The 12,772-nt window shown below is 41.3% G+C and overlaps 1 protein-coding gene across 1 annotated transcript in view; it reads right to left on the bottom strand.

The window, feature by feature from the left end:
- The window catches only part of rab2a (RAB2A, member RAS oncogene family), a 31,797-nt gene extending 21,912 nt beyond the window's left edge, over positions 1 to 9,885 (bottom strand). The window contains exon 1 of the mRNA XM_069684647.1: positions 9,715 to 9,885. Coding sequence (XP_069540748.1) covers positions 9,715 to 9,760 — 46 coding nt within the window. The 5' untranslated portion in view covers positions 9,761 to 9,885. The remainder of the gene's footprint in view (positions 1 to 9,714) is intronic.
- Between the last annotated feature and the right edge of the window lie 2,887 nt (positions 9,886 to 12,772).

The raw sequence follows: 12,772 nt of genomic DNA on the forward strand, positions 1-12,772 counted from the left end.
ACTGTGGCAGTGGTATAGTCGGTCGTCTCTCTAGCAGAAGGTTGGGTGTTGAATCCCTGATTGCTGAAGTCACATGTAGAGGTGTCCTTGTGCAAGACACTAAGGTTGTCAAAGTTCTCAATACTTTTTGATACCATGTGTTTCAAAACGAGACAGTTTCCTGTGGTTGAGTGACATAGGGCGGACGGGGAGAGTGCGAGCACAGTTAATGAAAACAAAGCTGTGAAACGGAAAAACACGACATCCTTTCTGATTGTTTTACAGCGGTTACGCTCTAAACAACACGCCTGCACCTCCGTACAACCCCACAGGAAGGTACAGGATTTGAGTATCATAATAATTATAACAATAATTACTGCAATTCCTTAAAACATAATATGTATTTATGCAGTTCAACCCAAGCAGGCAGCTTACATATAATTTTTCCAACCCGGCTTCAGTCAGCTCAATTAACCTGAGCCAACTGTTAGCAAGCGAACGGACCAGCTGGCTTCTTTGTGTGTGTGATGCCACTGCTGTTGTTCCTGGTGCTACTGGTGATCTGCTCATTATTAGAACTAAACTACATATGAGAGCATATGGTTCTGAATGCTGCAGACAGCCACAGATTCACAAACTATTTAATGAACTATGTTTACAGTCACTTCATGAGATGTCAACATTCATTTCTTTAACTTTTCAATGACCGTCCTTTATCAGTTTTAGTAATCCAGTTCCTTGTCCAAAGTTGACATTGGCCTTTTGGGTATTTATTCACTGCATCATTTTTAGGGCTGGGCTTTTAAAAAAATCGATTTTGCCGATTTGAATCGAATCTCATTTGAATGACCCAATATCGCTTCATAAATCCTGAGATCACTCACGTTTCTGAGCGCTCCTGAACGCAGTACGACTCAGCGCATAAACATTTTAATAATGCACCAGGTAAGAGGTGCATTGATATTGTAACTGAAACACCCCTAACAAAAATCGTTATCGAATCGGATCGGAAATCAAATCGAATCGGGACCTTGTGAATCGGAATTAAATCCAATTGAGAGATTCTTATCAATACCCAGCCCTAATCATTTTATCCCATTAAACAATTTTAGGTTAGGAAAAGCATTTGAGAACTCGTGTGGATGAGAAGAGTCCTCCTGGTGTCAACAGACAATGGATGGGAGGAGGGGGTAGGGCAAGAGGAGAAGAGAAGGATGCTCATAAAATGGCCACAAAGAGAAACTGCCAGATATCTGAGGAGGTGACAGAGAGGGATGTGGTCTTTCTCCTTCATGGTTTCCAAGGGTTACCATTGCCAGGCAGCAACGTTGCTGGGCAGGGATAATTCGATGATGATGATTAGGAGATGGAGGGATCACTAGGAGGGCAGCTATAGGGAGGTGTAACAACCGTGTCATCGTCACCTACATCACACTGCAGTCAACAGACACCTGCCTACAATACACTCTTTTACCATCCAGGCTAAATGGCCAACGAATGTAGCAATACAGTTGCCATTTAGTATTCTTTTCTGATTAGCTAAGTAAGTCACAATGCAATTAACAGACCCTTCTAGCAAAGTTCCAATTTCAAGCCGGTATGCCTTTGGAACAGAGCACGGGCAAACCGTTTACAGAAACCCACAATCAAAACCTGCTGTGCCTTTCAATGATGCGTGGCTATACACCCTCCTCATTAGTGGAGAACATGCAATATTTTCCAACAACGTCTAGTTGAGTTCATAAGACCTCACTGTACCAGAAGCTCTTGTTATGAAGAGCTAATATTTGAGGAAAGACCCGGCGGGCTATCAAAATACTGCTGGTTAGAAAACAAGTTGACTGGATCATTGACAGAGATAAATTTAGCTGCTCTGGCTTAGCAAACCCCAGTCTGAACCATGAGTGAGGTACACAGCGCCACCTTAGCCCTCTGAAATTTGGTTTAAGAGAATCAAGTAACAGAACAAGATTCTGCACTGGAACAGAACTAAGATAAAAAGGAGACGGATCTGCCAAAGTGCTTTGAGCAAAATGCTAACAACGACAATATTATTAAAATGCATGGAGAGCAGAGGCCGGTTCCACAAAGCACGCTCACCAAATAAGCCAGGCTTACTTCAGACAGTCTGACTCTCTTCCATAAAGCAGTTTCAACACAGTTCAAGCTCAGTTACTATGGCAACTGCTGGGAAACTAACCTGGTCCAGGACAGGCAAACTGTCAGGCTAAGCCTGTTGTTTCCTTTTAGCCAGAGTTCCTCTAACACTGACCCGACAAGAAGGCGATGATTTTACCACTGACTATCTGGGCTGCTGCAATATTATTTGACTTTATGAACCATAATTGGTCAGAAAATGTAATTTAATATAGGATTACATAATTTAAAATATTTATTAAAATAATTTAATTATATGGTATGTGATATCAAACATTTAGGCTTATGCTACATAAAAAAGTCTCAATCTAAATGACCACATAGAATAGAATTACCAACAGAATGAGAACAGCTATATAAATAGTAAACAGTACTATGTGTGTGTATATATATATATATATATATATATATATATATATATATATATATAATGTGAATAAACTCAGAGGCTCCGTCTCCTTCATTAGACTTATCATATAATAATATAAAACATAATATTATGAAAGAAAGTGTGATGCAGACTCGCGGCACAGAGAGGGGAGAGCTGCTGCGCATGAGCAAGAGGAAGACGGGACTCGAGTGACGAAGTGATATGAAACTTGTTTCTGTGGCTATCAAATACATGACACACAGCAGACTGGAGTCTCTGTTCACAGTGACAGGCAGACAGATCCATGTTATTAAACGTCTTTGTCCTATCTGCTCACTCGTGGGTTACATCCTCGCTCGTGTCTTTGTGGAGAGGTAGTTTATGCTTTATGGTAACTGTGCGCGAAATATGGGTCATATCACGACTGCTTAAAGTCAGAAGCAGAGCACGAGAAACACACACAGATCTGTGTCCTCCTCACCACGCTGCATGATTAAAAACTTCAAGTGGATCACTTGATTTTTAATCTGTGACATAATGCTCATGGGTCATATCTGCAACCCGTGCCGTCTCACTGGCCGGTTCAGGATCGTCCCGCATTAAAACATTTTATTCTCTCTCTCACTTAATAAATACAGACACAATCTGTCTGTATTTCCGTGCACACTCCACTCTAATGCATAAACTAGCCTACACATGCTTGGAGTGACATGAAAAATAAAAATAAATAAGAGTTTTAAGAGACACACCCGAGAAATGTTAAATCCAACAGTAAACGCTGCTCCGCTGCTGTAAACGTCACCACTCTCCCCTTGCTGTTTGCCATTGTGGATCGATTTGATCTATGCTCGACCTCATGGGCTGCACTCGCAATTAGTTTGACTACCTGAACCAAAGACTGTATATATAGATGGACAACATGACAGCTCCCTAAAAGTGAAGCCAAAACATTTCGGGCGCCCCCTGCTGACTGGCTGCAGTATAGGTCATAAAGCCCGCCTCCTCCATGTTAACAGATGGGACATGAGTCAAACTATAAAATCAAAATACACGCCCGATACATTTTTCTCAAACATGGTTTCTGTCATTATAGTTTTTCTCATGCTGATTTATGTCCCAGTGTTCATTTTTCTGACAAGTTTATTTTTAATGAAATATTTGATGCTGTTAAAATGATGATTGACAGCTCTGTTGACAAATCAGACCAACACAAAATAGCTGTTCTGCTGTTAAACACAGTGGCGAGCGGGATCCTTGCAGTTTTTTAGGTAAGTTAAGTGTGTGTTTGGGTTAGCGGAAGTTGCTATGGCAGCGCCACACGCCGATCTCTACTGCGCAGACTCTGGCTCCAAATGAGGTCACCATCGCAAGATGGCAGCGCCTATCACGGGGCTATTTTGGCATCACTTTCGTACAATGGGAGCAGATGGAGACGCGTCGTCCATCTATATATACAGTCATTGACCTGAAGCGGTCTCAAATTAGTCTGACTGCGTGAGCTTCAATTTACTTTCATGGAACCGCTTTAGCCCCGACTGCTTTGTAAACTGAGGTATATTCGAGTCAGGTGTTGGACTTTAAGCCTCACTTTCTGCTACGTCCTGCTACAGACCTCAGGTGTAGCAGGACAACATCTTAGTTAAGCATTTTAGCACCATAACCACCAGAGACATTGTACATTTTGATAGGCAGTATTACAATGTTGGCCTATATGATTTATAATAGGTTAAGTAGAATACTCTACAAGGAGGAATTAAAGCACAGTATGTGTGCGCACACCACAATAAAGCTCAGTTATTATTCCTGTTGGTTATTACTACAGAGTATGATTAGCTAACCATATAAACTTCTCAAAATGTGGATTAGCACACTGGATTATATAGCGAGACCCTCGATATGACAAGGAGACATGCTATAATAATTCAATACACTGTAAGGGTGACTTTATATGTGTGGGAGACCTTTTGGGGCTTACAAGACACAAGATATACTCCTCAACAAGATTTGAGAGAAAACAGCGACTCCGCAAGCAAGTCACATTTCCCTCAAACTTGCAGGCATTATATATTTAGACTTGATATTATAATCATTATGAGTCACTGTGGCCCGTTCACAGAGCAGCTGCTGCTACAATACACTTGCACTGTAATCAATAAAACTGGTTCTAGCAGGTGTGAGAGCAGGGTGCATATGCACCGCAGAGATCCACTCTGCAAGTATAAATATTACAAAGTCGATGAAGAAGACACACTACCATACAATCCAAAGACGAGCCATTTGAGCAGGTCAGACAGATATGTACATTTGTCTGAAATGAACAAGGAATATTTTGGATTGTCACTTTTGGATTATCAAAACCTAAACACATGATGTATACCTGTAACAGAGGTAAAGGGGCATGAGAACTGGTTTAGGAAAAGCAACTGGGAACACAATTTTATACAACTTATGGCTTAGAGTAAGGAAAAGGCAAGATTCAAACACATTATTTACAGACAATAAGGAAACAAAAATACAGATTTAAAAAAAACTATGCTATGCAAAGGTCTAAGCCCAGACGTTTGTTCTTCAGTCCTCAGATGTAGCGGGTGCATCAAACCTCTTACGTTTGATTTACCTAACTGACTTCTTCTGGTTCTGCCTCCTTCTCTGAACGCTAATGCTTACAGATCAAAGCCAAGTGGATGAGTCAAAAAATACTAATTTTCTATGTCCCTTCAAGTAAAACATTTCACAGTGCAAGTAAGGGTTAGACGATGACCTGGGGGTGGTGGAGGAAAGCCCCAGGCCTTTGAAAGCAAACCATCTTTGGCAAAAGTATCCGGTCTTGTAAATTGGGGATATACTGTTATTTGTTTTGGTGTATCAGGAGGACTCAACCTGGCAGTTACTACGGTACAAATAGACACACCCAACCAAAACATGACAAACCACTGTAGGCCATGACTAGCCTCACAGAGAAGGACTGATTACAAGATAATGACTAGAGGTCATATTATAAAGGCAGGCGTTCCAAAATATGGAAAAATAAAAAAGAGAAATAATAGGTGAAACGTCAACAGTCAAAAAATGATCAAATGGGGTCTCTGGTAACACGAAAGTCTTTTTTCCCCCCCAATACCTTTCTATAGACTACACCAAGTCTCCATCTCTATCTAAAGCCGCTTTCCCATTGGTCAAAAAACCCACTTACACCCACTAACATCCGGCTTTTTTTGCTTAATGGGAAAGGCTACAATCGGCGATAATTATTTGGGTAATTATCGCCTTGGCTCCAATCGGCATTGATGGGAACATCAAACCCGGTTCGACATGCTACCCCTACCCCTCTCCTGCATGACGCTATGCTCCGTCGGTAACTTTTGCAACTCCTCGTCATCTCAGCTACAAATTCCGCCCGTCTCCGTCCGAGCAGCGTTCAAACATCAGTCCAAATTTGTCGTACCGAGCTTAAACAGACTGAATGATTAATAGATACAATAAAGACCTAACCACCGTAACATCTGCACTGTTTACTGACCCTGTTTCGAGTGCGTTTGTGATGTCAGACGGTGACGCAGCAGAAAAGAGACCGACAGGAGGATACTTCACTAGCAATGGGAACAGAGACAATCTGCATCTATAAGCAGGTCTCCCCGGTTAAAAAAAGGTTAAATTGAGGTGGGAAAGGTGTATAACTGAAATTAATTAAATATGATGCTTTTGCAGGATGTATATTAACTCTGATCAAATTAAAGCATAAGTTCAATGTTTTACAGGCCCTGACTAGCTGCTTTATCAGGCCTAAATGTGTCCTTAGCAATCAGTTACACAAATAATCCCTTGGAATAATGTACATATGTACACTCTATAGGCTTGTTTCCTGCTCTGACATTATCCTTTTGTTCATTACATGTACAATGTCAACCAGAATAGCTGTTACGCTGTTTGTTGACAGAAATCACATGATCCAGTTTTAGCAAACATCCTCTAACAAAACTGACTGCAACTCAAGATAGTTGAAGCCGCCAGCAGCTTCAGGAAATCTCCTTTCCAGGGCTGTGGCATTTGCTGGCCCGGTGGCTTTTTTCCTAACATTTAGGAACTCGGCGTGTGACAAGTCAACCTTCCTCAACATACAGATACAGGAGTAGAGGTGCCCCCACGAGGAACATTTCCCACTATGTAATGGATTTGTGACCACACCAGCATAACCAATTTCCCTGGACATTTTAAAAAAGATTCAGTTTTCTTCACTACTGCTGCATCTGAAGGGCGCTTAGTTTGATCTTTGGCCTAAGATCCTCTGCCATAGTCTTGTTGTTCTTGTTGCTGTTGTCTGTTTACCTGGCTCTGGGTCAATTCTCCTTACTATCATCATGTGATTGGTGAAATCTGAAATCTCCGGGCTGTGACCCTAGAGAAGACTTTCAGTTTTTTAAATTGTAGGGTTGCAGGTGGTCCAACTAAGCGTAGATATCATGCTCTTTTTGAAAAGCAAGATGACGTAACCAGCTGTTACATGAATTACTGTATTGAAGTCTAGAGTTTTGGCCGTCGCCGTCTTATTCTTTTGAGCCAGAAGTGGACGACATTTGGACAACAGGGAGGAATGGTGGAATGTGCATTGCTACGTCTGTATTGTGGTTGGCAGGTCCCTGTGGTAGCCATTTTTCAATTACAGGAAGGCAGGTCCAAAGCATACACTACTTTGTCAATTTCACTGTAAATGGCACTGGCAATTTAAAGAACACTTGAAATTAGCAATTGAGACCATACACCAATTAGGAAAATGTTACTAATACTGAGGAAGTGAGGTAATAAATCAACTGAGAAGTCATTTTCTCAGCTTATTCCATACAATCCGACTTCTTTAACAACCAGTTCGCCCCCTGCTGGCCAGTTTAAAAGAATGTGACTCATGGCACTTCCATATTGGCTTCACTTTTGAAACCAAGACGCTATGTCCATATCTTTAATATTGTCTACAGTAAGAACGACTACAGTGGCAAGGCTATGCAGAGTGATATTTGTGTTATTACAAATTAAGAAAATAAGATTTTTTAATCTTAAAGACTTTGGCTAGTTATTGCAGTGTTATAAGTGTGATGTGCACATGAACGTTAAAATAAAAAAATGACAATCTGGTCTTGAATGTAATTTGAAAGACTCGGTTACTGGACATATCAAAATCACTGTCACGTGTACTATTAAATGGTAAACAGATGGCACTTATAAAGTGCCTTTCTCGTCCTTTGACCACTCAAATCACCTTACACTACATGGTACATTAAACTCAGTAGTTTAAGAAAACCTGTGCACACCTGAATTGTGACAGGTGCGTCAGAGGGAGTTGCGGTCTTGAAACAATACGTGAAAAACTCCCGCAAGCGAGACAGTGTGCAGGAGTTTTTCACCTATAATTTCAAGATGTTAAACTCATTACCAAACACATTCAGACTCTGAAGATTACATACCGATAGCCATGTCAGGGGGAGAACTTTGGGGGTCAGCATCTTACCCAAGGATACTTAGACATGCAGACTGGAGGGGCCAGGGACTGAACAGCCAATCTCCTAATTAGTGGATGACCCACTCTACCTCCTGAGCCACAGCCATCCATTGTTACTGTTCCACAGTTTTTTTTATGTCTTTGTGAAAGTCAACAGATGTACATCTATGAAAAATGGCAGTTTTTCCTTCTCTTAATTCTTACTTTCTTTCCATTCAACTTACAATTACAAGGTTAAACATGTTGTTGTCAACTGTCTTTCCAAAACTATATAAACTAAAGCATTGCAGGTGAACAAAATAACATGCACACTTGTGCAACAAAATGAAACTCAACACATCAGCTCTGCAATATGATAAATTTGACTCTCATTTTGCTGAGGAACTCTAAAAAAGACCGAATTACATAAGCATTTGGGAAACATGACCACTGTTTTAGAGTTAGGCACTTCACAGGACACTATACACAGCATTCTGGAGTAGACATACAAGTAATCATGTAGTCATGTAATCAAGCCTTGGACCTTGGTCACAGCTCTCTTCAGCCCTTGCTTCTAGAGATAAACAACAACACCAAGCAAAATATGAACCCATTTCGCAATAACACTTAGGTTGCAGCCCACCACAGCTATCACCTAAAATAAAGTGCACACATGCGACTTTTCCAATGTTTCAATTACTTTATAACTATCATTATAACTTTTACTTGTTTTTGAACTTCTGTGCTGACAATCTAAACAAGTAAATAAAATGTTGCAATAATCTTATCTCGTTTTCTTGACTAGAGACACCTGTTTGGGCCTTTGCTTAAGTCTTTTCTTTGGCTTCCTGTACTGAATAATGCTAAAACCTTTCTTACACTTTCCCTGATAAATCCGGTCTGCTTCTCTAACACTGGTGCTACATAATTTTAATATAGCAGTTTTGCAAACGCACCTGCTGCTTCTGCTAACTAAGCAGGCCCTACATCAGGACAGCCTGCTGTCAGTAAACAGTTGACAGCATTAACCGGTGCTCCTCTGGTTTTCTACACAGGGCGCTAGACGTGAAAGAAACACGTAATCGAGTAAAGAACACAAAGCAATAAAACCAATGACTAGCGCAATTCGTGCGACAGATTTTTGGTCGAAAATAACAAGTGCTCTACGCCATTTTATGGAATATTTAGAGGCTGAAAGACGTTCTGGCCTTCTGTGGAAAGTAGCTACCCTAATGTTAACTGTTACTAGGGGAATCCACGAGAAAGATAGAAATCGATAACGTAGGAATAATCATCAGTTTGATGTAACAAGTTCTGATGAGCAGTTAATTTAATGCCATGACAGCTGCACGCTAATTATTTAGTAGAACAGCTTGCATATTCTTGCTAAGCTGTTAGCTGGGCTAGCAAGCTGTGGCTAACACCCCCACCCTGGACGCAAAGGGACAAAAGGCCCGACATCTATGTATCTACCAGTGTCAACAACTGCTAAGCCAAAGCCGTATAAGAGAAGCCTGTGATCGGGTGTCTGTATGTAATTTTATGGCCCAGTCGGGTTGTTTTCAATATTCTCCAAATATAATAACACTGTAGAATTGGAGCTGTCATCCCACCTCTCGCGTCTCTGCTTTTACCACGTCATTGGACTATCCAACACTGCGGAAATACATCGCTAGCTAACCGCTAAGAGCTAGCTGAATGCGATCTGGCAGTCTAACTGGCACTTGCTGCTGTTTACCCGTGTCTCCGATGATGATGTATTTGAAGAGATAAGCATACGCCATGGCTCCTGGTTTGTGCAGTCAGATGTCTCGATAGTTACACCTCCGTTAACCCAACCGTTAACCGTGTGAAAAAGGTAGCTGACGGCTTGTTAGCCCGTTTCTCTGACGGTGCTGAGGAAGGAACAATAAACAGCTAGAGCCTCAGCTCTACGTCACGCGGTCCGCCCTCGCCACGCTACAGTATGATGTGTTCAGGGTTTCCTCGAAAATGTTAAGATCTCTTTTATTCCACCGTTAATTGAAATTAATAAATGGAAATCACCGCGTGTGAAACCTTTCATACGTATTCTAAACAGCTAAGCCGAATAAGACAGTATTACCTTTGTGATGGTATGACACATTAAACATCAAACAAGGTTTGTAATAAAATGAAACTGTTTCAAACTGTTTTATATCATGTCATTCCTTTAGCAGATTCTAGTTACTGCATTTTTCTTTGCCGTCTACATCATCTGGAAATGCCAATAGCCTAACAATCCCTTTTTAATGAATTTCGAAAAGTCTCTTTCTGTTTTGTATTACATGCTACTGTTGTGTTACCGTTTAATGTTGTTTAACTGTTTTACCGTTTATGCATCTACAGAGCATCTACTGTTTTGGTTGCCTATAGACTATGCAAAAACAAGACTAGGTCAAAACCTAGTATGTGGCTAACCACATCAGGCCAATGAGCGCTTTTGTGGGCAATGTGTTACAAGGACTGTCCATATGAGGCTGATGACAAGGTGTTTGAAAGCGGGTGCACGCTGCTGACGTAGGTGCGGACAGCGGAGGAGCAGCCAAGGAGCAGCCGCGCCTACTCCCCCAAACAAAGTATCCAGAGCCGTATAGACAGAGAGTTGCATCAGTGGAGGTCCAATATGGTCCATTATCTCCAATTGCGATGTCACAATTCTCTCTGTGAGTCACTCACTCACTCACTCAGTCACAGAGGCCCTTAACACACCTGGTATTAACATGTGGTTTTCGTGATCAGATCATAAGTGGACAGCCTTAAGTACAGGTGTGAACACTCCCAGGACAGATTGTATGGCGCAGGGAAAAGGACAAAATTAAGACTATTGAGAGGCCGGAGGAGGCTATATTCTTGCCGAAGCCAGCTACTGATCTGGCCAATGATAAGCCAGCGCGGGTAACTGAGTGGCCGGCGGTGGTAAATGAGAGGACACCTTTTCATTCGACCAGGGCGGCAAGTCATGCGTCTAACATAGCAACCCATTGGATCGGCTACTGACTAGGCTGGTCATTAGCTTCCCAGGCTGGCAACTAGCAAGACGAAGCCAGCAACCCACTGGACCAGTTACTGGATAGGCTGGTCATTAGCTTCCCAGGCTGGCGACTAGCATGCCGAAGCTAGCAACCCAACAGATCTGAAGCTAATGATGAATGAAGCTAATGACCAGCCTATCCAGTTACTGATCCATTGGGTTGCTAGCTTTGGGTGCTAGGCGCCAGCCTGGGAAGCTGATGACCAGCCTAGCCAGTAGCCGATCCAATGGGTTGCTATGTTAGACGCATGACTTGCCGCACCTGGTCGAATGAATAGGCGTCACATTAAGCACCGCCCACTATCTCCGTATCCATGACAACGATCACATGGATACAGAGAGACCACCTGGCTCTCTTTCCTGTATGATTTAACACACTCCACTGTGTCTCTTAAAAATCATATATTTATTTATTTCTCATGTCACTCCAGCATGTGTAAACATAGATTTATAGTGTGCACAGAAATACAGACAGATCGTGTCTGTGGTTTTTCAGTAAGAGGGCATTTACGTTTTTAATACTGGACAATCCTGAAAGGACCTGAGGGAGAGACAGCGTGGGTCGGAGATATGATCCAGGAGCATTTTATCACAGTTTAAAAATCAAGTGATCCACTTGCAGTTATCAGAGTTTCATCACCAAGTGATTTATTCGTATCACACGATACCACTAACCACACTTCTTCCTGTAGCATATACTGTAACTTAAGACCCTCATTCAGTACTCAGAGCTGTTTCATCCCATTAGATGAATTTCTTGCCATGAAATACACATTCTTGAATCAAATTTACATCCCTTTTCATTCAATATGGATTTCTCCTATGGTTTGATCAGCCAGTTTTCTGGAGTCTGAGGAGAAACTTGGGAAAGTATGACTCAGCCACAGCAAGTTTGAATTGTAGCTGTTTGATTAATTTCTGAGAGCAGAGGGCCTCACAGCTGAGATGAGACAGTAAGACATCAGACATATCCAAGAATAGTAGACAGTTGCCTGAATTCTCCCTTTACTGCTTAATCATGCAATTATTGTTTTTCCTGTGAAAAATGACTGCATCTACATCAGCCTTGGTCCTACTGACAAGAGAATCACATAATCTCTCATTTTTTATGCTGTCTTGTTGAGGGGGATACGTCCTTATGGGCCGATTGGCTATAGTCTGCTCTATCAATTATGTTTAATGCTTTACTTCTTCGCCTTTTGAGTGCAATTACAACAAAAAATATATACAGAACATACGAGTAGATACATAGACTAGACAGACAAGCTTACAGATCATTCTTGTATCAGCAGCTAAAAGGGCCTTAGCCTTTAAAATGATTACAATTAAATAGTTTATAATTATGCTCTAACTGAGACATGCTGCAAATAATTTAGTTTTATGAACTACATCAACAACAAAGTTGTTGTTTTTTTCAAATGTACTCATGGCGCATGGATTGTAAAGTAATTCAAGACATTTGTATTGTACAGGCTGTTCATGTGTACAGTTGACAGCAAAGTCTGTTCTTAATTCGAGAGTTTGTCTCTGAACTTTGGCTCAATGAGTGGAAGCAAAAGAAACTTGACAAATCGGAAAGGCACTGAACCAACAGACAGCCCCAAAATAACCAGCACTCCCTCATTTCTGAAAAAATGAATGAAAATGTGTTGTCAGTTAGTAAAAAACAAAAGAGAAAACTAATGGTGGATGGGTGAGTATGCATTGAGTTATTTACGTATTGAGCATGAAGCACAGCAAAGAA

The sequence above is a fragment of the Semicossyphus pulcher genome, unplaced genomic scaffold (assembly GCF_022749685.1).
Source record: "Semicossyphus pulcher isolate SPU_LCO1_2020_fin unplaced genomic scaffold, fSemPul1.0.p SCAF_7, whole genome shotgun sequence".
Classification (NCBI taxonomy): domain Eukaryota; kingdom Metazoa; phylum Chordata; class Actinopteri; order Labriformes; family Labridae; genus Semicossyphus; species Semicossyphus pulcher.